This window comes from Platichthys flesus, chromosome 2 (assembly GCF_949316205.1).
Source record: "Platichthys flesus chromosome 2, fPlaFle2.1, whole genome shotgun sequence".
NCBI lineage: Eukaryota > Metazoa > Chordata > Actinopteri > Pleuronectiformes > Pleuronectidae > Platichthys > Platichthys flesus.
The window spans coordinates 24,304,898-24,332,444 of NC_084946.1; the positions used below are offsets into that span (position 1 = coordinate 24,304,898).

The 27,547-nt window shown below is 44.4% G+C and overlaps 1 protein-coding gene across 1 annotated transcript; it reads right to left on the reverse strand.

The window, feature by feature from the left end:
- Positions 1-644: 644 nt before the first annotated feature.
- Positions 645-27,380, reverse strand: LOC133962604 (plexin-A2-like). The gene is made up of 12 exons (XM_062398192.1): positions 27,212-27,380; positions 26,042-26,058; positions 20,660-20,794; positions 13,915-14,015; positions 11,085-11,208; positions 9,772-9,925; positions 9,145-9,241; positions 6,088-6,202; positions 4,407-4,607; positions 3,371-3,467; positions 2,495-2,694; positions 645-800 (listed from the first exon to the last, which is right to left on the reverse strand). The coding sequence occupies exons 1-12, from the start codon at positions 27,378-27,380 to the stop codon at positions 645-647; spliced, it is 1,566 nt and encodes a 521-aa protein (XP_062254176.1).
- Positions 27,381-27,547: the final 167 nt, after the last annotated feature.

Genomic DNA, 27,547 nt, shown 5'->3' on the forward strand with positions numbered 1-27,547 from the left:
ATGGCTGTAACAGCTGTAATGCCATGTTTTAAAGCTCCACGTGTCCCCCCCCCCACCCCCCCCGCCGAACACACTGGGAATCTGTGAGTCCTCCGATACAATAGAGCACCCAATGAATCATCCCCCCCCCCCCCCCCCCCCAATCTGTTCATTCATACATCACGAGACTTTTCCAATTTTCTGCTGGCATCTTCCTTTCTCTCTCTCTTTTTTTTTTTATAAGGATATAAATAAAGTCCCCGTGCCGCCTGAGCCCAATCGCATTACACGGCTGTGAGAGAAACACATGGTTAACCGATTGTCCCTCCAGTCGGCAACACGCAGCGCATTTCAATTACAGCTGTGCCGGCAGCCTCATGACGACAGTGACACAAAGACTGTCTCCTCCATTGGCTCTGCCTGCACCGGAGCAATGCAAAGTCCCCCCCCCCCCCACATGATAATATAACCTGTTGAGGCATCACTGAGCTCGGGCTTATTCACAGACTGAGCTTGAGTCTGTGATCAAAATTGTGTGAAAGAGAGAGAGATTGCATGTGTGTATTTCCTCGTGTGTGTGTATTTGCATGTTTGTGCAGTGTGTGTTGTCTATGTACAGTATGAGTCCATGTGTGTGTGTGAGCAGAGGAGGGGGGGGGAGTTTCTTACTGTTCTGCTGTGATGTATCCGTCCTCCTGCGGCGTGCACTTCACTCCTGCCACCTCCACGTTACCCTCCAGCTCGGAGAAGGACAGACCCAGGTTCAGGCCCTGGATGGTCACCAGGGTGCCCCCCTCCAGAGGCCCTGCCACGGGGCTCACCTACATTGGAAAGAAAAAGCAATAATAAGAGGAAGTCAAATTTATTGTAGAGTGGTTTGTCAGTCCATAGGCTTTTAGGGGCTTACTTTAATTAGAATTACAAAGACTGTAATTGTCTTTTGCCTCACATTTTATTTTTTATTTTATGTTAATTTTTCATAGAGAGATTATTTTTAGTCAGAAGAAATAATATCCACAGTTTCCCATGTTGGAGAATAATGTGCCCTAGAAAGAGTTTAACTCCAGAAAAATGTCATTTGTTTTACTGGAGTCGCATGAATTTACAACCCGAGATAAATGGTGACAGTATTTCTTTCTAAGTCCTGGTTTAAAAATATGACACCAAAGATTTAGAGTGCTCTGACAAAATATCAATTGCGGTTCAACCAGTTCAAATACTGGAGCTTAAAATGCGCACTGGTTAAACCTGATACCCTAAAATGTGCATCATGGAATTTAGATTCCTTTAGCTTCTTTCAAGAATCCAATCTTAGAAACACAGTTTGAAAACATCTGCATCCAAATAAGTGTTTAAGCTCCATATCAGAAACAGTCTCCATCCTTTCTAACATGCTTGAGAACACATCACATGACTATTCACACAAACTGGTCATGTGTGCGCCGATGTTAACAGGATGCACTCTATTCTGCAGCTCGTTGCTTAGTTGCAGGAGAGGACTCCAGTGTTGATGGTGGACGAAGCCTTCAAAGGCCCACATTGAGTTCATCTTAAAGAGAGTTGTGAGTTTCTTGAAGTGTCCTTGAGATCCAGAGTTATTCAAAACTAACTTGAACACTGCAGTGAATAACAAAAGCCTTGGGAGAAACCTATTCACTGTCCTTTCCAGTATAAAGTTCACCATCCCAGCAGGAAACCCCTGGACCTGCAGAGCTGAACAAGAGCTTGGCCCGGACCACTCTCCCTCCGCTCCCGAGCAGCACTTGATAGTTGATTCAGTGTGCTGAGGCTCCTTCAGAAACGCTAATAATGTGACAGCGACATCAAAGTCTCACGGCTCTTTGAAGTAGGAGAGCCCTGCATCTCTGCTGCTGACCCACTGGGCCTCATTCAGGAGAACGAACAGAGGTTTGTGACATAAAAGATCCATTGCCGCTCTGGACAGACCTGAATTCGTTTAGCTACCGGGCGCCTAACGCATTCAGTCGCTGTACAATGAAATGCACGATGGTCTCAGGTGAACAGATAATGGGACAGGAAGCTTCAAAGTGGAAAGTAGAATTAGTGTTTGTTGTTAATAGAAGGTTTTTTCCGAGAGAGAGATGAAAAGTTGAAAAATCTGAATTGCTGCTGGAACTTAATGAGCAGCTGTTTCCCAATGTAAAAAATATTCCTTGATCCAGCCCCTGATCTGGAGCCGCACCAAAATTGAATGGGTTCTTCTCTGACCTTTACCAGCTTATATAGAGGAACTGATATATGTGAGTGTGTGCTCGATTGAATTTAAATGGGACTGTTTGGCCTTGGCAGAAGTCTTCTATACTAAATCTACACAAAACAAATTCTTAAAAAAACAATCAAAAACCAGTTGAATAAAGAAACACAACTCCTGTATAATTTAAACATACGATATGTTTGTCCTTGGTGGTACAAAGTTACTGACTGGTGGACTGACTGGTGGACTGACTGGGGGACTGACTGGGGGACTGGGCGACTGTCCAGACAAACAACAAACCTCGGTAATGCGTGGGTTGGTGCACTTGACGTTCCTGGCAGAGAGGTCCAGCCAGCGGCTTGCGTAGGGGGAGATGGGAGGACAATGCTGCTTCATGGTGCATCTGCCCTCGCCGCTGCACCAGCCGCACTGGAACTTCCTCTCCGCCCGCAGACACATGCCACAGCTGTCCCGCTGGGCACTGCACTTGTAGAGATGCACTGTGGCGTAACACAGAGGACATCTGGTCAGTCGTTATGATTTGAAGTCGTTTCACGTGACAATAGGAATGGTTTGGATGTAGGAAGATGAATCGCTCCTATTAAAAGACTATAACAGTAATTCAAGCTCACAATAATACAACACATGAGCTAATTGGATCTAAAACAATCAGTACTCATATATTGCTGTTTTAGATTTATCTCCAATAACTGACTTCATCCACAGAGGGTTGCCTTGTGAATTCAATAAATGCATAATTCCGCTTTCAACCAGATTTCAAAGTAATCCAATAAACCTGTCTTTGAAGTCTCTTCAGCCCTCTCTCATGTTAGCCGCCTTTATTTATGCCCATATAAAAATAAAGAAATTATGACGGTGGCCTGTTAAAAGTAATGGCCACCTCTGTGTAAATCATTGACTAAAACCCGTAATGACGACTGCAAACAGGCCCGCTGATGAAGACGTGACCGGGAGCAGCCGTAAGAGCCGAACTGAGCAAATATGACCATTCCATCTTCAAGTGATTGGGTGCTTTTTGATATCACACCTTGCTTTTGTGAACTTTCTCTCAAGGCCATTTGGGAGCCTTGAAGTGTTCTGTGTGGCCCACCTTTCCCCCTGAGGATTGAGTGCTTTACACTCCTCCGGTCTGGCAGTGATGGATTGCAGAGTTACCTTTAATCTTCTCGGGATTGTCGATGATGAAATTGCCGTTCCATACGATTGAGAGGTCCACTGCCAGGTCACTGATCTTCACACCCTCGTACACGTACTGAAAAAAGCAGAAACGCAGAGTGAGGCAGTGTGCACAGGAAGAGAGAAAGTCAGAGATACAAGAGATAAAGAGGGAGAAAAAAGATCGAGAAAGACAGAAGGGTGGGGGGGTGAGAGGATGAAAGTGCAGCCGGGAGACGAAGCTTTTAACCATCTGTCATTTCTGCCATGGTTGTCTGCTCCACTCCTCTCTTGACATGTGGGGACACAAACCCTGACTGTGGTGGCCAATCATCCACATCTGAAGAAAATGGCCTATTTGCCCATTGTCGCGGAGGAACAAGGTATACATGCTCTATTTGGATTTCTCCTGTCGTTTGCACCGTGCAACAAACTCCGCTTAGAAATCTCCTGAATTCACCCCAAACTATGTGACCTTATGTGAACGCCTAGATGTCTGTCCATCCATCCATTCACTAAATCGGTTGTCTCAGGTGGAGCTTGAGCCAAGGGTGCACCCCGGGACAGGACGGTAATGTATTGCAGGGACAACATACTGAGACAGAGATCCATTCACCTATGGTTAGTCTTCAGTTAACTTAACCTCCATCTGCACGTCTCTGGACTGTGGGAGGAAGCAGGAGAACCCAGAGAAAATCAGACACAGGGAGGACATGCAAACTCCACAAACAGGAACCTCCTAGCTGTGAGTTGATGGTGCTAACCACTGCACCACCGTGCCCAACTACCAGACAAGGTCACACCAAGGTCCCGCTCTCCAACCATTTAGCCACTTTCTGTTCCTTACTCTTTATTTCTCTCCTGTGCTTTGCTCTTTTCCTCGTCACTTTCCCTTTCCTCTACTTTCTCCCCAGTATGCTCAACACCTCAGGCGGTGTTCACTCATGTACCCTATGTACCTTGCCTACACAGCATCCAAGATGTCTGCCTCATTTGACAGCTGTGAGACTCCCACTGGGAATGTCTGAGGTCATACCGAGCTGTTCTGGCACTGCACACTGGTGCTGTTGAAGCGCAGCGCCGTGACACGGTGGATGACGCCCTGCAAGTGCACCACGCACTCGTAGCCCCGCTGGCCCGACTGCGGCTGGGGAAGGTTCCGGGCTTTCAGGGTGATGGGTCTGACTTCGCCGGCCGGGATGAGAATTTCCCCAGAGTGAAGCAGCTGAGGGCAGTCCTACAAAAACAAAAACACAAACATAATAACTGTTCAGTTCACAGTAGTAGGTCATTAAACTTTGCATATTAGCCAAGCTCACCTGTGCTTAATATTTCTGCTCTATCATACCTACTGTAAATAGTACTTAAAAAACTCTGGATATCTATAGCTTCGATATAACTGTCTATTTATAAACTTTATATCTCCATGTTTACAGTGGTGTCTGCATGTGGTAATCTGTGTTATGAAAAGGCATGAAGGATTAAAGTAGCACAGGGATTAATGGGGCAAATAAATTGTTAATCCCAATGTAATTTGCATTCATCTGCTACATGTTACTTTCCACTACAGTAAACTGCATGTCAGGCTGTGGTCTGTTGTAGAAATACACTGTATTTTCCTCTATTCGATTCTCAAGGGCGATATATTTAGAAACAGTTTGTCAAAGTATTTATATCATCTTTGGTTATTGATACTATTTTTGTTATTGATACATATAATTAAATGCTTTAAATGGCCCAGTCAGTAATATCTAGCCAGCGTTGGTTTATGGGGATGACAGTGATTTGGTTACAGACTGAAATATCATCGTAATAATATGATGGGTTGCTATTAAATCTGGTATCTGATGTGTCCATGGTTACCAAAGAACAAGTTCTAATAAAATCATTGAGCTTCTTTCTCATGTGAGGTCAAATTGTGCCAGTTAAACATCTCACAATCTAGTGACATTAAATCTGAGACAGATCATTTTATTCTAGTAAACTGATCCTAATAATATCCAGACTTTTTTTTTTAGCAGCTTTTGAATAGATGACCTTGTTATTTAGGACAGACATGTGTGTCCCATGTACGACAACATGTGTCCTTTATGGAGACTTGGTGATCCCATGATTTTTTTTTATCTAGCATTGGGCACAATTTTCTTTGTTTAATGATTAAATCAGCCTCAGCACACTTTTTAAGTTTAGGATTAATCAACCTCTGAGCCCATCAGCTTCTGTCTGTTAATGAATTAGCCTCTGGGGGCAGCAGCTAGCATTTTGCTGCTTCAGTGTAAACAACGACAACCAAAGCCTGCATCAAACACTATCGGTCAAACAAGAAAGGGTGACCAGAAGCTTCCGGATGCCGCCTACAGATTCTGCAAATTCACATGCAGAATATAAGATTAAGTGCTAATTAGCAGGTTAGCATAGACATTCAAGGGTATGCTAGCCTTCTAGCGAAAGTGTTAGAAATAATGTCTATATAGCATCAGCTTGTAAGCATTGCTATGGCGTACATTTTAACATGCTGATATTAGCATTTAAATGAAGACACAAGTATTCTGGTGGATTTCTTTGTAGTGGCGCTATAGTGTGTTTTAAAATTTGAATTGTAGATCGTGTCCTCGAGGTAAAAGTGTCACATTGCAAAAGATAGACTGTGCTCTTGAAAGCAACAATGTAATTAGCTAATGAAACGGTGTCTCTGCAGTGTCTCCGTGTTAATGCACCTCCGAGGCGTTGACTCTCCCCTCCTGGAACGAACAGCTGCTCGGGTCGTGGGTGCACAGGTTCCGGTATTTACACCAGTGGCAGCGGAAAGTGCTGTTTACACAGGACAGACACCTGCAGGAGGAAATGAAGGCATTAGTAAACAACGCACACGGAGAACGCAACATTTCCATTGCTCTGCTTGTATGATAAGTTCCTTTTTGATGTGATTTGTTGAAAATGAATCCTTCCTCCCTATCGACTGTACATCTGCTTCTCCTGTGTGGAGACGTTTGAAAAGAGAAGGACCGATGCCCTCAGTTTCTGAGCAGAAACCATGTATCTGCTTTTTTTGTTGTGCATGACAATTTATGCCCTTGACGATGAGGTATTGACAGGTTTTACGGTCTCTTGAAGAACTTTTAAACTCTTGTAACAGTGTCGTACTATATCAAAGCATTTGGAAGCTTATTTCTATCACGGACATATCGTCCTTGTCAGATGTACAGCGGTGTTTTATAGTCTCTTCAGTTTTTCCTGTGCAGTCACCCATGGAATTCTGGATTATGACAAACTTTGGAATGAAAGTGCCAAACGCAGATTTGATGGGTCGAATTGTGTAAGATCCCTGCTTCGGATTCTGCAGCCAGCGGTCAGATGTGGATTAGAGTTGAGCTGAAACAACCCGGTGGGACTGGATTTAATCACATTTTAGTCGACACAACATGGATGTGGTGCTGATTCAGCTCAGGGAGAAGAAGTGAGAGGTCAGTAGATGAGAGAATGGAGAATAGAGCGATCCGCAGCGGTTGATGCACCAAACAGAGCAATTGGAGAGCTGGAAATTGATCATGTGCTATTTCCCAGTGGAGGCAATATGGACTCTGCTGTGTATAATAGAGATGTACCACTGCACAGGAAGACAACAGATCCATGCACTAGCCCAGTCTTTTCTCCTGGACATGCCCGTGCAATAAGATGAAACCTTGAGAAATGTGAAAAAAAAACACTACTTCGATTATTGCAGCTCATCGCAAGCTACAAGTGCAAATAAATGTTGTGCAGCACCGTTACATGTTGATCTCAATTAGCTGCCCAGGGCCAGTATGGATGTAGAAATGTGTGCTTGTGTGTATTTGTGTGTGAGATAAAGAAATTTGGGAGGTTGGCTATAAATAGAAGTAAGTGGCAGGGTGCTGCAATCTCTGGATAATTAATTACAGGGGGGTTATGTGATGCTGAGGTGAAGGAGGTGGAGGAAGAGGTGCTGGGCGAGGAGTGAGCTCGGTCTGAAATATTAATCACATGGGTTCATGTGGTCACCTCACAGCTAATGGAGGACATATTGTTGTGGGGCGGCTCTGATGAGGCTCCAACTGTTTTTCTCTAATGGCTTAATACGGCTGTATTTGCTCATGCATGCTGCAGTCAAAGGGTAATTTCAATAGACATCATGTGTGTCCACTGTTGGCTAATTTCCTTTGTTTGGCCTTGTATATGATCATCAGTCAAATTGTCCCTCCCAGAGTGAACTTATTGTCGATGCCCTCGATCAAGCTGCTCACGGCACAGTGGAAGTCAGGGAGTGTAACCTCAAATCCCAATAACACCTCGAGAAGAAAAGAAACATTCCCACTTCAACTGTTAACCCTTCGACTGCTCACAAGCTGGTATCAGACATGAACTCAGGGAAATTGGACCTGGACATTTTCCAGAATTTGCCTTTCTCACACATTCACAACATCAGGAAAAAATCCAGAAAATTCCAGGCAAGGGGGCGGCGCTGAGGAGGCAGGACCCAATGTATAAATTCCACATTGACATAGGCATCTACTCTTAAAGAATCTCGTATTCTCAAGTTTCTTCATCCTCGACACGTCTGGCACCTCTTTTTCATCCTGAGTAATATCAGAGAAATGCCAACATCACGCCCACATGCTCACTTTGAACTCTGCATTCTGACATGGGCTCTCTAGAATATTTGATGAAAGTTAATGAAACGGTCCTGAGCAACTGACTCTGACATTTGCGTTCTCACATACAGCCCCTTTCTAGAAGTACCTGGACTTCAGTGCATGTCTCAAAGCAGCTGTATAAAAAGTAGATAATTCCTGACAAATGCTGTTGAAGTAAATTTTCAACACTGAGGGATTTGACTTGTTTGTTGAGATTTATTTCATCCTCTTGCAAAGCCGTGAAAACTCACAAAGTTGCTGATGTGCAAGACTTTCTTTAACGCTGACAAATGCTGCTAATTGGCATTCGTCCTAATAAGATCCACCTTTGTAGCCGCGCTGGTTATTGTTATTCAGATAGACACATTCTTACCCTAGTCTACTGTTGCGGTAAGTACACTTGACACTAGCATAATGGATCAAAGTCTAAAGCAGCTTCCCTGCTCAGTTACCAAAGCTTATTTTTGGCAGGGTAGAACATATGAGCATTTAAATGAATTCCTTTTGCATTTACATTATCTTATTTGCCCTCCAGGCTCCACAGCAAGGCAACAAATATAAAGAGTCTGAAGTCTGACAACAAACCCAACTGGCAGGGCCCCATGGGACTCAGTAAAGTGTGTGAGTCTAATGGTTATCTGTATCGGGGTCCTAGGGGACTGGTTGTATACAGGGAAGCATGCCCAGCTACACTCGTTTTGCTCTAATGGAGAGTTTCCAGGTGTTAATATGTACATAAAACATATAATGCTATTAATAAAAAGTAATGGTCGTTGGCACTGTTTTTCTCTTTTAGAATAATTGACAAAATAAAAAAACTGCAGCGCTCAGATTAGCAGAGATTAAAACTGTAAGCAGTGAGATCACAGGCTGCCAGTTTAGGCAAACTGGAAACAAACAGAGCATGGCGAGTGCATCATGTTGATTCAAATGAAACCTGACAGTTAAATTGAACTCAGAGGTTATCTAACAGCCCCATCTTAAGTGGGCTTGGGTGCATCAATGCATCATTGCCCTAAATGAAGTTGTGCTCCACCATCTATCGGGCAAATCAGAGGTGGGGGCTGGGAGTACGGGGGGGGGGGGGGGTTGTAGGAGGGGTCAGTGGCAGCTGGGACTTACGTTTGATGCGTGCTGCAGTTGTAGAACTTCACCTCCGTGCTGGCGACCATTTGACCCGTCTCCTTTGAGTTTAGACGAAGTTCTACGCCAGCCCAGTCTGAAAGAGAGAGAGAGGGGCGGGGGGGAGGGGGGGGGGGGGGATGAGTGAACAGACAAAACGAGGGAATGAAAAAAAATATGCGAGGGGGATAACAGGATGGGGAAAAAAAAAGGTGAGTGAGAGAGAGGCAAAAGAAAAAGAGTAGAAGCGGGTGAGCGGAAACAATGAGTGAAAAGAGGAGGTCAAAATGAGAAAAACGTTAATGCTTTTATCTCCCTCCTGTAAAGAGCCACCTGGTGTTTGCGTCGCTGCAAGGGCACATTGCTGTTGTCTTGAGAAAAACCTTCAGTCAGAAAACTTCAATTGAAGGATTACTGTATTTGCTCAGAGGGAAATTCTACAGCTCCGTGCTACTTATCAAACTCTCGGGATGAACTAAAAAATTTTTTTTAAAACGCAGGGTGGTCAATGGGAAGAGGAAGCTGCTTTTTGTTTGTGTTTCTTGAGTGTTGACATTTTAAGCTCCTCAGCTGTTGTTGGTGACTTTTTAAGTTTCTGTTTTGAAACCTGATGAAGTCTGAACTCACCTTGTCCCTCTGGTATCTGTGGGACCTCCTTCCCGGCCGGGGACAGACACATGACCCTGTCCCCCTTGACGTGGCCCTCCACTTGGGCCTGCTGGCCAAAGGAACAGGTGACTCCGGCGGAAAGGTCTGGAACGTTATTTACCTCCAGCAAAAGCTAAAAGTTACAAGGAGAAGATTTCAAGGGTCAGACGTGAGACTGGTCTGGTGATTTGGTCCCATAGACTCTTAATAACGATGGACGACATGTTTCCAATTTGTCCCAATTGAGAATAATGAAGCCAATGAAGACATCCTGGTTAACCTATGGGTGATGCAATCATGCACTTGGAGACAGTGAGATTGTGGTGTGGAGCCACTGTGTCTAGGTCCTGGAATAACAGGCGTTCATCCAACCCTAACTTTATAGCATCAAATAACTAAGTAAAACCAAACTTTGTAAAAAAAATAAAATAATGGGTACTTTATATTTAAATACTTTATATTTACATCAGGGTTGGTTCCTCTTTACAGAGGCCGCCATGTTTTTTACAGTAGCCCCGACTTGACGACCTAAACCCCTTTTGAGTTTAATGACAACTGAACGCTACCACAGGTTTTCCTCCACATTTGGAAGAAGAGGATAAGGTGAAGGGTATTCAGCTGCAGCATGCAACTTCACCACTAGATGTCACTAAATTCTACACATTGAACCTTTAATCCACAAAAAATCTGAAGTATAAAAACCACAAATAATCCAAGAAGCTAATCTCCTGTCCAAGAAAAGTAATTGTACATTTGTGCTCTCTGAAAACAAAGTGTGCTCCCGTGGTGTGGGTCATGAGGACCTGCTGCATTTGGACACAGTCATGCTAGCAAGCCGTTCACCTCCACGTCCAGTCTTTCTGCTCAGATAATCATCTCCCGGCTCCAGCTTCGTATTTAACATTTAAATCATATTAAGTATTTTTCTCAAAATGTCAAACTGTTCTCTGGTGATAATGTTCCTCATCTCCTACTGTACCTCACTCCTCTCTTCACATAGAAAGACAGTGGAATTACGCCTTCAGGGAATATAATCAACCTTTCAGTCAACAGATAAGAGAAGAAGACAGAGTTTCTCATTGCTACAAAAACAAACTCCAACATTGTCTCTCAATACACATGTTCACACCAAAATAAACCGATGCTGCTGCCATCTTCCCTTCAGCTCTCACTGCTTTCTCTCGCAGACTAACTGCTCATGTGGCCGTACAAGGCTACTCACAGGGATCCCTCATAAACAACGTGAGTGGACTGACAGCAGCTGTGACTGGTGAAATGATGCAGGGACTCACAGGGACACTATGTGCTGACACAGCAATGCTGTCCGGATGAGCGATAACTTTCACACAGCGGTCAATTTCAGTGGCGAAGCGGAAGGTCTCCTCTGCCCTCTGACACCGGTCCTTCCTCGAGCACCTGTGAGGCAACAAGACACAGAATCAGGATGTGAAAAGAAGGTGCATCAATCTAAGTTATGATGCATGGATAGATTTTTTTTGTCAGGCTAGATGCATTGCTCTTTTTTTTTTTTTTTTTGCACAGAAGTTCACCTCAACTTTAAAACTTACAGTGTCTTAATTCAAGCAGGACTAATTAGCCAATGGCATTACCAGGGCTTATTTCAGACATGCACTGAAGTCCGGACATTTTCCAGAGCGCTTCTATCTGAGAACAAAAAAAATCATCAATTCCCTCACTCTGACATTGACCCCCCCCGAGTCAAATGTCAGAGTGAGGGAATTGATGATTTTTCTAACATGCAGCTGATATAGAACCGGTGGAGGAAATTAGGCTCAATACACGAAGAAGACGCGGACAAATATGAGTTTTTAGTGATAAGGGCCAACCAGGGTATTGATTTGCTATAAACAATAACTGAATCCGATCAAGATAAGAAGAGCATTTTTATATGTCCCAAACACATGCACAGACATGCACAGGCACACTCATGCATTTAACCCATCTGGTGCAGGACACACAGAGCAGTGAGCGACCATGTACGGCGACCAGGGAGCAGATGTTGGGGAGTAAGGTGCCTTGCTCAGGGGCACTAGAAAGGGTAGGGAGAATCCTCTTGGATTTTTGGACAGATCAATCCAGGTTTGTCTTTTTGTTGTTTTCTCCGTGGAGTCGAACCAGAGACGAACCAGAGACCTTTTCTGCCCATAGTCCAAGTTTCTGCCACTAGACCACAGCCTCTCCCCAGTCCACCACCTCTCCCATAGTTCTCTATACATTTTACACGGTTCATGTCTAAAAACAACTCATGAGTCCAAGCTGTCCTGCTAAACAAGGATGTGAAGCATGTATTCCATCTGTTGAACATCAGGACTCTCATGTTTCCTTGCACATATCTGTCAGGTTCTAGGTTCTTGGCTTTTTGAATTTTTTGAATTTCTTTGCAGAATGTAGGAGTAGAATAAGTTTCCACTCCCAGACCCAAACAGGCAATTAAAAGACAGACGTGAACAGGTTGGCAGCAAAGTTTGACCTTTATGATCTTTGAAGAGAGAGAAGAGTGCAAAGTAAAAGTTAATTTAAGTTTAGTTATAGCAAATTTGCAGAAATCAATTTATCCAGTTTTAGAATTGACAGGCTGTTGTGGATGTTCTTTTTTAATGTAGTTCTATTGATACTGATTTCTTTGAGAGCAGCAGTGTTGGAGTTCTCAAATGCAGGATACTAACTGTTCCCCGTCATCTCGTTCTGTTAAATGTGTAATGCAGAGAGGAGAGGCTGCGCTTAATACACTCTCAGATGCTGCTGAGGGGGTGGCACCTCCTGGGAGAGCTCAAAGAGCACCGAGGCCTCTGCTGTAATTACAATGCAATATAAAGGCGGTATGGAAACGCGGTGACAGCTGTTGCTGGCTCGGCTCCTTGAGGCGGGCCGGAGCCACGGGAGTACAGACAGTCACCTTCTGACCGCTCATCAGCTGAAGTGCCTCGGAAAAAAAACTTTCATCTTTCATCCGCGGCTCTCTTTCATTGCCTTTTATCTGGCGTCTTTTATTCACCGTGTTTTGTCTGATGGAGCCATTTGTTCCCTTTTTCCTTTCGGCTTTTTTACATGTTCAGCTACGCCCCCCCACCCCACCCCCCCACCCCTGACGCGCACACACACACTCTGTCAGATAGGTGGCTTGGTGCAGTGTGCGAGGGGGGGGACACTCAGCAGCGAGATTATTCAGTGGCAAGACAAAAACAGACTTCAATCTGGATTTAATAGACAGAGAAATAAAGTAGCCTCATTCCGCAGTGTGAGGGATCATGATTCACTTTGGGTAACTCGAGGGAACAACAGCCTATCTGCCCGCTGATAAGTGTAAGGCGGTAATTTAAATAAACAGCGTAATGGGACTTGCAGACAAAGTCAGCACTCAGGAAAAAAGGGGTGAAACTTTTTAATGAGGTAATTTAGATTAAAACAAAACATTATATATTTTTCTCTTCTCACTAGAATAGCAGTTTGATAACACACTGAGAGCCCCAATTTAAATATTGCTGATGGTCATCAAGATAGCGCCCCGCTCGCTGAAATGCAGACGTCATATGATGAAACGGGGGAAAATCCCCGGCTGAGGTCATCTTCAAACACAGCGGCTGGTTCAGAAACACAGGGTTTTTAATCCCCCGAATTCCCTTTGGTCCATATCAAGGTATTACGCAAGCTAACCCTGGGGTCGGATAATTAAGATGGAGGAGATAAGCTCGCTCCGTCAGGTCAAAAATGTTCCCTGGGTATGTGGAGGTCCAGTTTGGACACCTGCTGGGTCTGCCAGGCTAATCCCTCCCTCCTCCATCGTTCTCCCTTCTGACAGACGATCGAATCTGGGGGGCCCGCAGTCTGTGCTGTCCTAAGTAGTGCTATTTAAGAGGGATCACACTGTCCAACAACTACTTCCCTTTTTTTTTTTTTTACGTTTGTCCCACCAGCTGTACTGGGGGTGAACTCCAGGGAATCTGCCGTACTTAACCACACAAATCACACGACCATGTGCTCAGCTCTATTTATGGCTTTATTTTATGAATTGTGAGCAAACAGCGATGTTTTGGTTTTAATCCCTCGGCGGTGACATGTGTATGACATGTGTATGTGGGGAGATAACGGGAGCAGACTCACATGTTGTACAGGACACACCAGCCACAGTGAGGATCTCCGGAGCTCAGGCACTCGGCACATGTGCTGTACTGCTCACAGGCCTCCACTGGGACTTGAGCCACCTGAAGCAGAGGAGAGACAGGGAGGTTAAACAAAGACTATCACAGACATTAAGTGCAAAGTTGGCAGATGTATGTGATGGCTGGAGCTGTCTTTAGTTATTTGACAATCACGTTGGGGAAATTTACAAGAAAGTGAAGCCAGATTCTGTCATTTTGATCCATATCATAGATCTTTCATTTCAAAACATCTTTTCGGATTTTCACTCCATCGTCGAACGTGGAGACCAGAAACACAGGGAAGGCAGAAATGTTCAGAGTTCAACCAGAGACAAACAGATGTATGACAAACCAGCAGCCCAACAAGATGATCAATAAGGTTTTAAAGGAATATGATAACATTTGGCATTTCACTAATTTGCTGGCACAAAATTAGAAAACTAAATTAATGTTATAATGTTATTATCAAAAATTCCACTCACTCTGCCAAGGAGCTTATTTCTCCCTTCAATGGCTGGTTGATTGGTTTGATTATCAGCTGGATTACTGAAAAACTACTGAGCACGTTTTCATGAAACTTGGTGGAAAGATGGAACATGTTATTTATTCATAACTCAAAGTCATTGAAGGCAAAGCTACCTTAGAAATGATGGCGTCTATGTAAAGTTCATCCAAAACAAACACCTATGATCCAAAGAGAACTGAATTTGCACTTCCACGCCTCCTCACTAATTTTATGTAAAAGTCACTCATTTGATTAAAGTTTTTCCAAACTCTTTGTGTGACTAAAGTTAAAAATGACTGCCACAGAGTGGAATAAGGTCACCGGAGGCGTGCAAACCAAAACACTCTGATGAAATAATAAGCACTTCTGATGAGGAGAGACCAAAGCCAGTTTCATCATGTTGTCTATTTTGCAATATATGGAAGCCTCATCGCAGTGCACACTGTAAAATATCCCAGAGGAAAACAACCCCTTTTTTTTCTACTTCTCGCCGCTGACACAAATTTGCAACATGCAGTATTGTAGTTGTGCCCACATTAGGATTTATCAGATTTTTTTCTCCCCGCAGATGGTAGAGAGCTCATGAAATGACACCACAGCTATTTGAAAAGCATTTTCGGCAGCAGTGTGTTTATTTAACTTTTCTTTCTAGCGTTTGATAAAGGACCTGGCAGCACTAACGCATTTGTGGACTCGCGCAATGGTAATTACTCTGTGAGGACACAGTGTAGGCTTGTGTTGCTATTTTCCCCCACACACTGGAACTCATGCCAGCAGAGAGAGACACAGACAAACTGACAGACAACCACACACTCTACTACTGCTGCCACATCCGTGTGCACACGTCTGGCAAAGCATAAGCTCTCCATTAGCTGTCGCACAGCCAGCACCACCCCTGCATACAAAACCAGGTTGCAGCCGCAGCCCGAGCCCGGCTATTTTATACTTTGTTATTATTCTGGGTTTGGACGTATGATGCAAGCAATTTCCTGATGTAAGCAATCACAAATGAAGAGTGGATTATGGATTAGAGTGTCTCCGGTGCTCTTGATAGCATAAGTGGGTGCTCTCTCAGGTCTGTGTTGGCAAAATGGATTATCTGCAGCTCCCCACAAAATAACTTTCTCTTTTTTCTTTTCTTTCCCCGAGCAGTTCAGAACCCATTTGGTGCATTCCATTAGCAAAATGATTTTGAAGTGCGGGTGGGGCCGAGGGCTTAAAGTCCATATCTAACGCAGTAGGAATAATCCATGAACTGTTGTGGGCTGGAGCTCCACTAAACTAACAAAGTTGGTCTGTGGCCGTTTGGCAGCGTGACCTTTACCAAGGGGAGAGCTATGGATCTTCTGCTTTCTGCTGCCCGGCTGAAAATCAAATGTGAAGCTCTTGCTGCACATCAGAGTTGATTTGTTTAGTGGATCTGACCCGAGCAGGAGCGCCCCACGCTGAATTCAAATAAGATATCCTCAGGTTGTTATGTCCACAGGATGGTAATTACGATAGCGGCTCAGCATGTGGATTAGCTGATCACACTCCCTCTCCGTCGATTGGTGTTCTTGTTTTGTCCTGCAAACCAACAGTTTAGATACAGACAGTGCACACAGGCAGAGGGAGAGAGAGGCAGGCACGATGCTGCAACAAGGATCCACGACTGCAATCGCACAATTACTATGATTATGGTTTGTGTCTAAATCCCCGGCCACCAGGATTCTACGGGTACTGTTATTTTGCACATATCACACAATAACAAATGGAAAGCTTCGGGGGGGCAGATGCATATCCTCTGCATTTGCTACAATCTACATCTGAACACATCGACAAAGACAGAATCAGCTTCTTTCTATCTGGAGAAACATCTGCTCACTCCAACAACTAAGTTAAAGAATCTCCTCTTTCTGTTCAAAGCATCTTTGTTTTATCTAATTGTTTTATTTAATGACAAAAAAGAAAAGAGCACAGAGGAAATATTACAACAGACTTTTGCAAAATATATATTTATTCCACAGTGGCTGCAAATGTCAATGCTAAATTCTACAATATAATATTGTAATAATGGGATTTCATAATGTAAGACAAATATAATGGCATATGATGGGGAGTAATTTACTATTATTATTTTAACCCAAAATTGAATGGGTCCTTCCTCCTAAAAATTCAATGTAAATCTGTTCAATGAAATAACCATAAAATCGTTGGCGAAGGTAGAAACACAACTCTTAGGTGAAGCTGGGACTTCAGCTTCGTTCTGAATGGTACAATAGAGCAGGTGTTCCTGTAATTGTGTCCAGCCCAATGAAACGTCCCCATTATGTAAATGTAATTGGTCCAGCCCAAATGGAAGGGCCGTGCAATCATCTACGTTTTGCAGCGATAATGGTTCATGCTAGTGTTGAAATAGTGAAAGTTCATATTCTGGTGATGACCGACCGCACACCACAGAACAACCCTTCTGCCGTGGCTTCCTGTCGGACCGGCTGGATCCAGCCTCCGTCCTCAGCTCGTGTTCAATGTGCTGTCGAGGCCTCATGAATCATTCATGACCAGATGCTGTACTTTTCTCATCAGGCTTTTGTTTGCTTTGTCTTCTCTGGGATAATTTCCTTCAACAGAAACTGATCATTCAGAGCAAACAAAGAAAAGTCTCTGTTTCCCTGGAGGCCACATCTCACTCCTCCTGGTTTTGATCAGTTTTCCACTGTCCCAGGAATCAGATGACGATCATGGCGTCCACTTCTCCAGCTTTGGGAAGGAAAAAATCTCTATGTTTTCACAACATCTGGGACCCCCCCCCCCCCCCCCCCCCCCCTCCCCGCTTTAATGCTCGATCCTGTCGTCTTACCAGTTCGCTCTATCACTTAAACACTCATCCGGATTTACTGTAACTTTACCAATGCTGTCAGATGAGCATGCAGGCTTTTAGATCGCTGCACTGCTGTCATCATATATCCTCAGTCTGGCTCATGGAAAATCCAACCAACCAGTCACAGGACTGTTGGAGGGATGTATCAGGTCATGTCCAGGATTTAGTGATGAGGACTCATCAAGAAATGTAATATCAGGATTTAATTGCAAATTGTTGTAATGCATGTTTGTTATTCTTGTTTTGTTTTCAGACCTAATTTCATTGTGCAGGCTGTGAAAGTAGTGAAGTTTAAAAAATGTAAAACCATAATACATTTTGAAAAATATTAGATTATAGATAGATATTAAAGAATAAAAATAAACTTGAGATGACTTTAACTTAAGAACAAATGGAATACAGATTTACTTAAAACTAAATATCTACATGTATCATTGTATTCATGTTTTTAGCTTCTTGCAAATCTGAGATTATTAAAAAACTAAATACTCTAAATGACCAATAACAAATGATCTGGAGTAAACCTTGTAAACCTTTCGGCTCGATTAGTAATCCAGCCTTGTTTGGAGAATGATGGGGCGGTGTTAATCACGTGATGAATCTGCGTTGTTACAAAGGAGGCAGGGGAACACTGCTGTGCAGCATAATCACATCCAGGTGAAGGAGGACAGACAGACAAAGAAGTGGATGGGTGGGATTTCAAGCAGTGATTCTAAATTTTTCAGAGTGGCACTTTGAGAGATTGCCCTCGAAAAACCCTGCAGCAGTCCCCCCCCCCCCCCACACACACTCTAACGTTTAAAGCCTTAGCCGTCACTTCACAGACAGACGGGTGACATTCACTGAGGTTGTTGTGTGTTTGGATACTGAGCCTATCCTATTCTTAGAAATGATCAAACTAAAGGCACATGGGGTGAAAACAGATTAAATGCTGTGAGGACTTGTTTCTCTCATATCAATAATGGTTCCAAAATGATGTTTTGTTGTGGACAGAGAGAGAGAGACACACAAGAAAGCACGTCTTCCCGGATTCCCTCTTTCCTCTCCTCACTCTCCATCATCATGCTAACCCTGCGTGTTTCACTCGGCAGGAGACAGAGAGGCTCATTGTTATTCCACAAGGGTCGGCTGATCTCAGCCAAATCTGTCTGTGCCTCGCTCCTCATTCCACATCATTCCTGTATTGTTTGGCTCCCAGGAATCCCAAAAATCTCTCATCTCCGGGATCCACTGGAAAGGTGTGAAATCTGCGAGTGAAGCCCGCTCCCCGGGGGCTCCCTTACCCCCAAGTGCAGGGAGAGTCTGGAGGGAAAGCTCAGCAAAGATGAAGAGGCAGACGGAGAGAGGAAGGCTTTACTCCGCTCCGAGCTCTTGACGGCTACAAAGCCAGAGCTGTTCTAATATTGAGAGAGAGCGGCCCGGCCAAGCTGGGTTCGGCTCGGCCGTTACAGAACGTGTCACCGGAGCTGGAGTGAAGAGAGTAGCCGGCTCCCCTCTTGAAGGAAGCATGTGTCTTCTCCTTTAAACGACCAGAGCTCATCAATAAGTGATGGCTGTCTCTTCCAGTCTTTCACACAGAAGGAAGAGCGGCCTTGATTTGTTTTAGGAGACAGCAACCCCACACAATACCATCTCTACCCCCCCCCCCCGCTTCCCTCAGATGACACCGCTTGTTCTCTTAAACTTTGTGTTTTTATGGATTTTCAGACACTTCTTCAAGGTCCACAAAAAAAAAATACTTTGGAGTCTATTTGAAATAAATGACACCGCCGCGATCGTCACAGTGGCCTCTGCCTCGGCCCCGGCTCGATACATTCCAGCAGTCAGGAGGAGACAACTGAGAGCAGTGATAGGTTTTTTACTTTTTCTTTTTCGGGCCAAACTGAAACCTAATCCCATTTCACAGTGCCACGCAGCCACGCCAGAATAATCACTTGATGGGGAGTTGAAAGTGATTACCACTGTTTCACTCTTATCTCCAATGAGTGCAGGAATATCGTCCAACAACAACAACAACTGCTCGCCGCTGTGATGCCGGGCCAAGTGAGGAGCAGATGAGGGGGGGATACAGCCACACAGAGAAAGAAGCTGCTAATGGTTTGCTATGGTGTGTGTGTGTGTGTGTGTGTGTGTGTGTGTGTGTGTGTGTGTGTGTGTGTGTGTACAAAAGATGCATGCACTGTAAGTCGATTCGCATGGATAAGTAATTAGAGCAGCGGTCCATCCCCTTACGCGCAGCCTGCATATTTAACAATCCCCACTGTGGACGCACTGTACGCTGTGTGAATGTTAGAGATTTGCCACATCAGGGTTTCAGGGGATAAGTCATAATCATTTGGTCGGATTCCAAATACAGGGAATTAATTTAGCGTTTATCATAAATTAATGTTTTTGATTTAAAACAGTTTGACTGCTAATTCCCAGCCTCTACACAATGAGGCTAATGCTAACAGTAATGCTGTTATCTGTGCGCACCAAAGCCAAACGTGCAGCATCCTCAGTAAATTAGATTCAAATTAAAAACTTAAGAAGGCAGAAGGGATTCAGTAGAGCGCATACCTCTGTCAATAAGGCCCACCGGCCACCTTAAAGCCAATCAGGCTGCACTAATCAGAGATTTATCCTAAATGTGCCTGATATTCTTCAGCAAAATCCATAAATTATTCCCTGGAAAATGGAGAAAATGTTAGGAAAGCAAATCCTGGATCTGCCCCCTGATCTGGGTCCACATCAAAATGTTCCCTGGCCCACATCCCTTCACCAACATATCAACTAATAATCAAATGGATATGGATGAAAACTATAAGACTATAAAACAGACACGTTTAAACGGTCCACTAACAAAAAGTATATCAGCGGCCGGCTGTTTGAATTCTCTACATGATGAGGAAAGGAGCTGCGATGCTTCCTCTCTCATCCCCTTCCTCATAGGAAACACTGAACCATCCTTTATGAAAGAAAGGGAGAAAATGGCATTCCCACAATTGCTTTACTTTTCCTCAGCAGCATTTCCGTTGCACCCGGGGAGAGCCACGTAAATATGAAAACAAAACCCAGCGCTTTTATGCTATGATCGAACACATCCTCACATGATTGTCTGAGCTCCTCATTTCTTCCTCAAAGAATAGTGGTTAGGCAAGGAGATAGTTTTGTTATCATGTGGATGGTTACCTGTTGTTTCCACACTGAAAGTGTAAACTTATAAACTTAGCCTCATGTCCAGTGTCTCACTCAAGGACATCTCTCTGGGTCTTGAACCCGCGAGGGCGGTCTCGCTACTCACTACATCTCACGCTCAGTGTTTCTCCTGACAGTGGCGGTGGAGCGAAGGCGTTTTCTCACCTGGTTGTCAGACATCACGTAGAGATAGTTCCTGTCCAGGGAGAAGGCCATGTCCCGGAGGATGGCGCCGCTGTCCTTCATCACGCTCACTGTCTCGTACTGCACTCCTCCCTCCAGAGGACCGTCCACCCGGATCTTCAGAGACACAGACAAAACACAGAGACGGTGAGAGACGTGCTGCAGGACTCAGGGAAGGAGCGGTTACTGTACATGTGTCAGGTGAAATCACTCTGTTTGTTTGTTTCATCTCTCTACTGAAGTACTTTCCCACTTCAAATACAAATCTATATATTCCTCTGTGAGGTGGAATCGGATTCCTGCGGATTCCACATTAGTCAGACCATTTCTCCAGATTTCACAACACTGCATCATGTCCCACGTTTTATTCTATGCTGACAAAGAGACTTATCTGATAACGACTTATCAGCTGTTAACAAACTCTCTGCAGGACGGCAATCAATTAGAGCATTAGCTCATTAACAGAGAAGCGGCATCCAGTAAAAAAATAAACACCCTGTTTGTTTGTATATGAAAGAGAAGGACATGGAAGTAACTCACTGAAGCTGCTTCGCTCCCTAGGACAAACACAACTGAATGGAGGTACGATGACAAGCAGGATGAGACAAACTGTTTCGCCAACTTAGCACAAAGTCTTGAAGTAGGCAGAACGACTTTTGGGGGCCGAAGGCAGTGCTGACGTTAGAGAGTAAAACATATCTCATTTAGAATTATCAGCCTATAAGTATTGAACAGACGTGGATTCCAAAAGTTGTTGTTGTCAATTACTCATGACAAATGAATGTAACAAAGGTTTTACATGTGAAAGTACAGTGAACTTTACTTTAAATAACTATAAATAAGAGAAAAACACAAATATACAGAATTTTAGTGAATATTTGTATTTCATTAAGTGTAAACCTAGATGCACACGTGTGGTTCAACCTTGTAATTTACTGCTCAAAAGGGTTTGTAACTCAGAGCTGTCTTTACTAGAATGTATCGTTATCACATCGGGTGTTAATTTCGACACACTGACATATTGGTTGGTCTCTATAGACGCAACAGTTTCCTGTAGTTTGATCAAATCAGTGAATTCCATTTTATATATATATCCAATTCATGAATCACAATTTGCCTCATAGGGCTTGATGATCTGTTCTCTGTTCTTAACCCTCGCCTGAGGAATATATATAAAATATATTCTATGTAGTTATCTCTACAATGCATTCAACCACTCTGATTAAGGGTCTGCGTGAAGCTCACAAGAACCAGGGTATGTGTGTGTTTTAATGGTGTGTGTGTGTGTGTGTGTGTGTGTGTGCGGCTATGCTTTGTCTTCCACCGCCAAGAGACATTGAATTCATCCTGAAGCTGAGGCTGAGAAGAGGAAAGAAAGTCTGAGCTGCTGCTTCTCACTCTCTTGTCCAGTCGACCTAAATCCCCCCCCCCAGGCTCCTGCCATGACACAGCTGAGTTTTAAAAACATGTTCAGTGAGCTCAGCCTTAATTTGACTTTGTAGTGACTTTCATGCGAGCCGTCTTTTGGGGCTCATTAAATCGGGCATGGAGAACAGATGCCCCACCGGTGAAGACTTTTCATTTCTCCTCCCGTCTCCCCACCTCTGTTGGGAGAGGAGAAGTTGTGCTGTTACAGCGACGCAGACAAATAAGCAGGTCTGTCTTTGTTGTCGGTGGCGTGGTGACTCCTGTGGAAAAGCAGCTTTCTGAAGACAAAGAAATGCTTTTTAATGCTTAGAACCCTTTATTATTGCCCATATAAACTACCTGCTCATTGTACTCTCTGCATACTGAAAGTGTTTTAACTTTAAGTTTCATGATTATTACCCAAAGTCCTTTGCAGCACCAAAAACCAGGCAATGCTCCTACATTCTTTTTCTATTTCCTAAAAATACCTTTATGTGAACTTTTAAAACTCGTCTCTCACCATTGGTGCAGGAACGATGTGCATTGCATCACCCAGTAATGACGGGTTGACACTTGAAATCTAAGTCAGAAGTGTGGACTGAGGCTGAATGAAGCATGGGTAGCTGGAGAAAAAAAAGAGAGTCCTTATTAGCAATGCAAACCCAGGTTGAAGCCCTATTTAAATTCCACGGAGATTGGATCATTAACCATGTGATTCAATTACAGTGAAGCTGAATTAATTTCTCAATCATATAATTAACATAAATGTGCAATAATGAGGAATTGTAGCGGAGAATCGTGGAAGTGAGGCGAAGCGTCTGCGGCGCGTCGACACCGGTCGTCTGCGTGCGTCCGGGCACGTGGCGCTCGGCCACCTCGCCCCCCCCCCCCCCCCCTGCAAATCAAATCTGACTGCAGACGATTTTGAACGAGCGCCAGGTCTAGTTTCCACACGCGTGGTGGCAGAGCCTCGGCAGTCGCTCAGCGGGGACAGTCGTTCAATACAAACTGATTACATGATTGGATCCCGTGGGCAAACCTAAACTTCATCAATCAATCACGCCTCCACCTTCCAGGCAGCTGCGCCTCCCAGAGCGTCAGAGGGGGGGAGAGAAATCTGTTCAGAACGCAAGGGTGTGTTGTTCATGTTGTGGGAGGGAGGCAGGGAGGGGAAGATACTTTGGGGTAATGAGGAAGGTTGGGCGTCTTCCTGTGCATAAGAAAAAAACGACAAAGTCATGAGAACAATAGTGACATGTGATGTGGATTCCAGATCATTGAGGAGAAGTTTGTCTCTCAGCAGACAGTCCGAGCACAATCCCATTAAACAATTATTTCATAGACCGATTTATCTCGGAGTTTAGCTCTGTCTGATTTCATTGTCTGTTTTCTTTCCCTTGTCCCATCGTCTCACTTTTTCCTCCTGACACGACTCATCCAACTGCTCCACGGTCCTACGCACTATTTGCATCACAGTATACATTTCTTTTTCCCACACTCCTAATATCATAAATAGCACAGATAGAAACCAGATTGTGGTGTTCCCAAGTTGTATATGTGGTTTGTGGTGGTTTTCCTTTTTAAAGTCGGGTATGACGAGGGTGGCCGAGGGCTGAGGGAGGGAGAGGGGGGGGGGGGGTGAACTCAGACAAACACTGAACCATCATGACTGATCCGCGGTGTTTGATTTCAGAAGCTTTAAGGTCGGTTTTATCATTTAAAACCGGGCTGACCGGGCAGAATCCCCACGGGGGCACAACAGGTCCTCAATCTCGCCTTAAGCCCCACAGCTCCATAATGAGAGTAAGGCAGGTTTAATTGGTTTTATAATGAGCCTGCTTGTAAAGGACACACAAAAGCTGCACACACACACACACACACACGAACACACTCACCTAGGCACTCGGGCAAAACAAAGACAGACACACACACACGGAGACCCACTCAGTTGTGAGTTTATTAGGAACATGTGGCTAAAGAACGAATACAACAGAAATCTTGGCTAAATCCTGTTGATTCAATTGTTTGATCATTTTTAGAGGCTGTGGTTTGTGGTGTACTGACTGGTGTTCCTATTATTTTGCCCAACCATTCCAATTAATGAGGGAGTGAGAAACACCTCTTTGTGTGTTGCAAAACAGATGTTCAACACAAAGTGACCTATGTGTTGGATGCATTTGTTGATCCAAATACTCAGTGTACACGTGCATAGAAACACACAGAGCACTCACTCTTTTGTTGTTTGCTCTCATTAAATCTGTTGTTGAGTCCACAATCACTTGTGATGTGCATTTTGCCAAATATGTCTGTTTCTACTATTTGCATCAGACCGTAGCGAGGAGGTTTTCGGTTTGAATCCCAGTTCGTCCGGGGTCTTGCTTGTTTTTAATGTTCTCCCAGTATCTAAACGGATTTCCTGCAGGTGCTGCGGCTTCCTCCCCAATTTCAAAGACACGCAGATTAGTTTAATTGGAGACTCCAAATGCACCGTGAATGCTGAAACGCTGATCGAGGTTGGTCCCCATCCAGTTCAGAGGCTGGCGACTGCCAAAAACCTCTGCAGGTAAGTAGCTTAGTTAAAACAAAAGTTTACTTTGCAAACTATTCATTAAAAGATAGGAATCTTACTTTTTCTCCCTGGAGAATTCAGTGATGGGCTGATCAGGGATCAGATATATGTCACAAAGGGTCAGAGCGCTTTCTATACAATCACTTTTCCTGTCACTTTAGAAAAACAGATCATTTGAGTCTTTTGGTGTCACTTCATAGGTAATTCCACTTTCCAAAGTTGTGTAGTTGCACTTCAACACCTGCGAATACGGCAATAACACCTGGATTCAACTCCAGTGCTTCACAGCTGCTTTGCACTCAGCTCACAATCTGATCCTGCACAGGATGAATGAAGTGGCATCATCTCTCTGAGGTCAGGAACAAGGGTAACATACTTCCTCAGTAAACTTTTCCTTTTTCAAAAACCCATGCAGATCTCTGTGTGGTCCACGTCATGTAGCCGAACTGATTTGCCATCAATACCACATGTTTATATGACCTCAGCTGGCGTCTTGTTTCGTTCCCTGCCCAGCCTGTCTGATGATGATGATATATTAAACCCATGAATAATATTTAAGGCAACAACAATATCCTCCGCGCTGCTGAAATTCCCTGACAGAACCTGCGATGGATATAAACAACTCAGGGCTCGGAGTGGCTTCCGCAAACAGATCTGCAACCTGAGCCCGTGTGCGCTTAACGAAAACAGCCTCCCTCTCTCATGGCCGGGGGTTTGATCCCGGCTGCTCGGCTGCACTCTCATCCTGTTGCGAGCCAAAGCAAACACAAAAAAAAACCAGACTTCTAAGATGTCACTGGGCCTGAGCCGGGTTGGCTCCATCGTAAAGCTGCCAGAGCTTGCATGAGCAGCACACCCCCACCAAACCGATTCTCCCGTGAGCATCTACATGTGGGATTGATTCTGTGATTCATGTCGGGTGATGGTTTTATTCATGCTGAGAGGAAGTATACATGGAAACAGCCCTGAACCTATGTTTTTCCACCGCAGATTGGGAAAACCTTGTAAGAAGATGATTGCCATGTTTATGCAGTAATGGCCATCCAATCTTTAAAAGAAGTGTGTCCATATGTGGCCAGACGCTCTGCGCCCTTCAGATTCACCCGACTAACATAAACATATGGATGAGGACCCAGTAGGCCCGGTGCTCTCCGGTCAACCAACCATTCCCAATCTGCCACTCTGATGGGTTTCATCTGTCCCTAAAAAAAACAAGTCTGTCCAAGTTGAACCAGACACAAGAAGGTTATTTCACTTCTCCTACAACGACCCCTTCAGTCACAACATGACCTTTTGATGAAAACTAATTGGACATTTGATGTTAGACGTCTACAGACTGTGAAATTTCAGCATCTGTGCGACATGGATCGAATAAACTCTGGTCCAACATCTAGTTTGATGTAGACTGCACAACGATAACACAGAGGGAATCGAAAGCTATGATGTAGGTCAATACACAACATACATCCATCTTAAAGGAATCCATCGATCTCCAGAAGGAAACATGATGAGTGTCCCTCATCCATCAGTACAACTACAATAGTAAACAATAAAGCCAAGCAAGAAAGGAGCTCTTGCTATAGTGGTGTTTGTGTGCATGGAAAAATAATCCAAAGATGGCGAGGAGGAAAATGTGGACCTGGTTGTGGCAAAGGAACAAGGAGCCATTAACTCTGACAAGGAGTTTATGTTGTCTTTGGTTTGTTAGTCAGAAGGATTATACAAAAAGCTACTGAACACATTTCCATGAAGTTTTGTGGAGGGGTGGGGCTGGAACCTAGTCAAATGACTTAATAGACTTAAGGATCAGTTTTCTTCTCAGTTTATCTTCAGTCACATGTTCGATGCTCTACCGCGCTGCGATGTCGGACCACATTTCTTTCATGTTCCATCTGAGACCATCAGAATTCACCCACCGTTACATTACAAGCCACCAAATGTGAAAACATTTACACTTTTACAGGAAACCACAAATAAATCTTCCATTACACCGGAACCGGGCACAGACTGAAAACACACGCCACACCAGACCTGAACTACATGTACACACACTGTACGCAAGAGCGATCTTGGCACAGAATTCACGGAGGATGCTCCCAGACTTGACTCAATATTGACACAAGGGGCACGCGGCGACAGAAGGGCCAGACAACTGGCCGCCTTTAAGGTTGAGTGGCCGTGCATATGGTCCGATCATGGACGACAGCCGTGGAGAGTGGGCATTGATTATCCCATAGATTCCTCATGGCTCTGTGAATTCTAATGAGACAAAGCTGAGCAGAGAACTGTAAAGAGGATGGGGGGGGGGGTCACAAGGTGGTGATGTGTATTACAGGACACCAGCTAATCATTCAGCCGTCGCATTAACCGCAGCCACAATGAGAGCCGAATTGATCACGGCCACTAAGTACGCTGTATGTTAGCAAGTGCCCGAATCTAAACGTGATTACCAACTGAGCCGGAAAAGAGGTCATGGCGTGTTCGCGTGCGTGCATGTGTGTCGTCGGGGGTTAAAAGCCTCTCAGCTCGCAGCAGCCAAATGTTCAGCTCGCTCCAACCTTCAGCTGCGTGGCCGGCCTCCAAGTCTCCATACCGCAGTTTCTCCAACTTGACCACAGTCTCCTCGGAGTCTCTGCCTGTTGACTTCTTCCCTCTCTCCTCGAGGACATGGTTTCCTGCTCTCTGTTTCCTGTCCTCCTCCGTGCGGCCCCCGTTCCCTGCAATCATTCCCATTGTTTACCAGGATCCCATGGCCCACCAACCAAATGAGTGGGAGGGGGACAGTGGAACAATTCATGGCACCCGTATGGTCTTCATTTTCTTGAGTGCAACGCAGCCACGGGGGCTTTTCCACTTTGAGAGAAGAAAGAAGATGGAGCCGCTAAACAAAAAGG

What these genes read in the sequence shown, in the direction of transcription:
- LOC133962604 (XM_062398192.1), bottom strand. Translation starts at nt 27,380, where the DNA reads ATGATTGCAGGGAACGGGGGCCGCACGGAGGAGGACAGGAAACAGAGA. An exon ending in ACAGATACCAGAGGGACAAG is followed by an intron (nt 9,242 to 9,771) that starts GTGAGTTCAGAC and finishes TCTCTCTTTCAG; the next exon opens with ACTGGGCTGGCGTAGAACTT. An exon ending in CCAACCCACGCATTACCGAG is followed by an intron (nt 801 to 2,494) that starts GTTTGTTGTTTG and finishes TTTCCAATGTAG; the next exon opens with GTGAGCCCCGTGGCAGGGCC.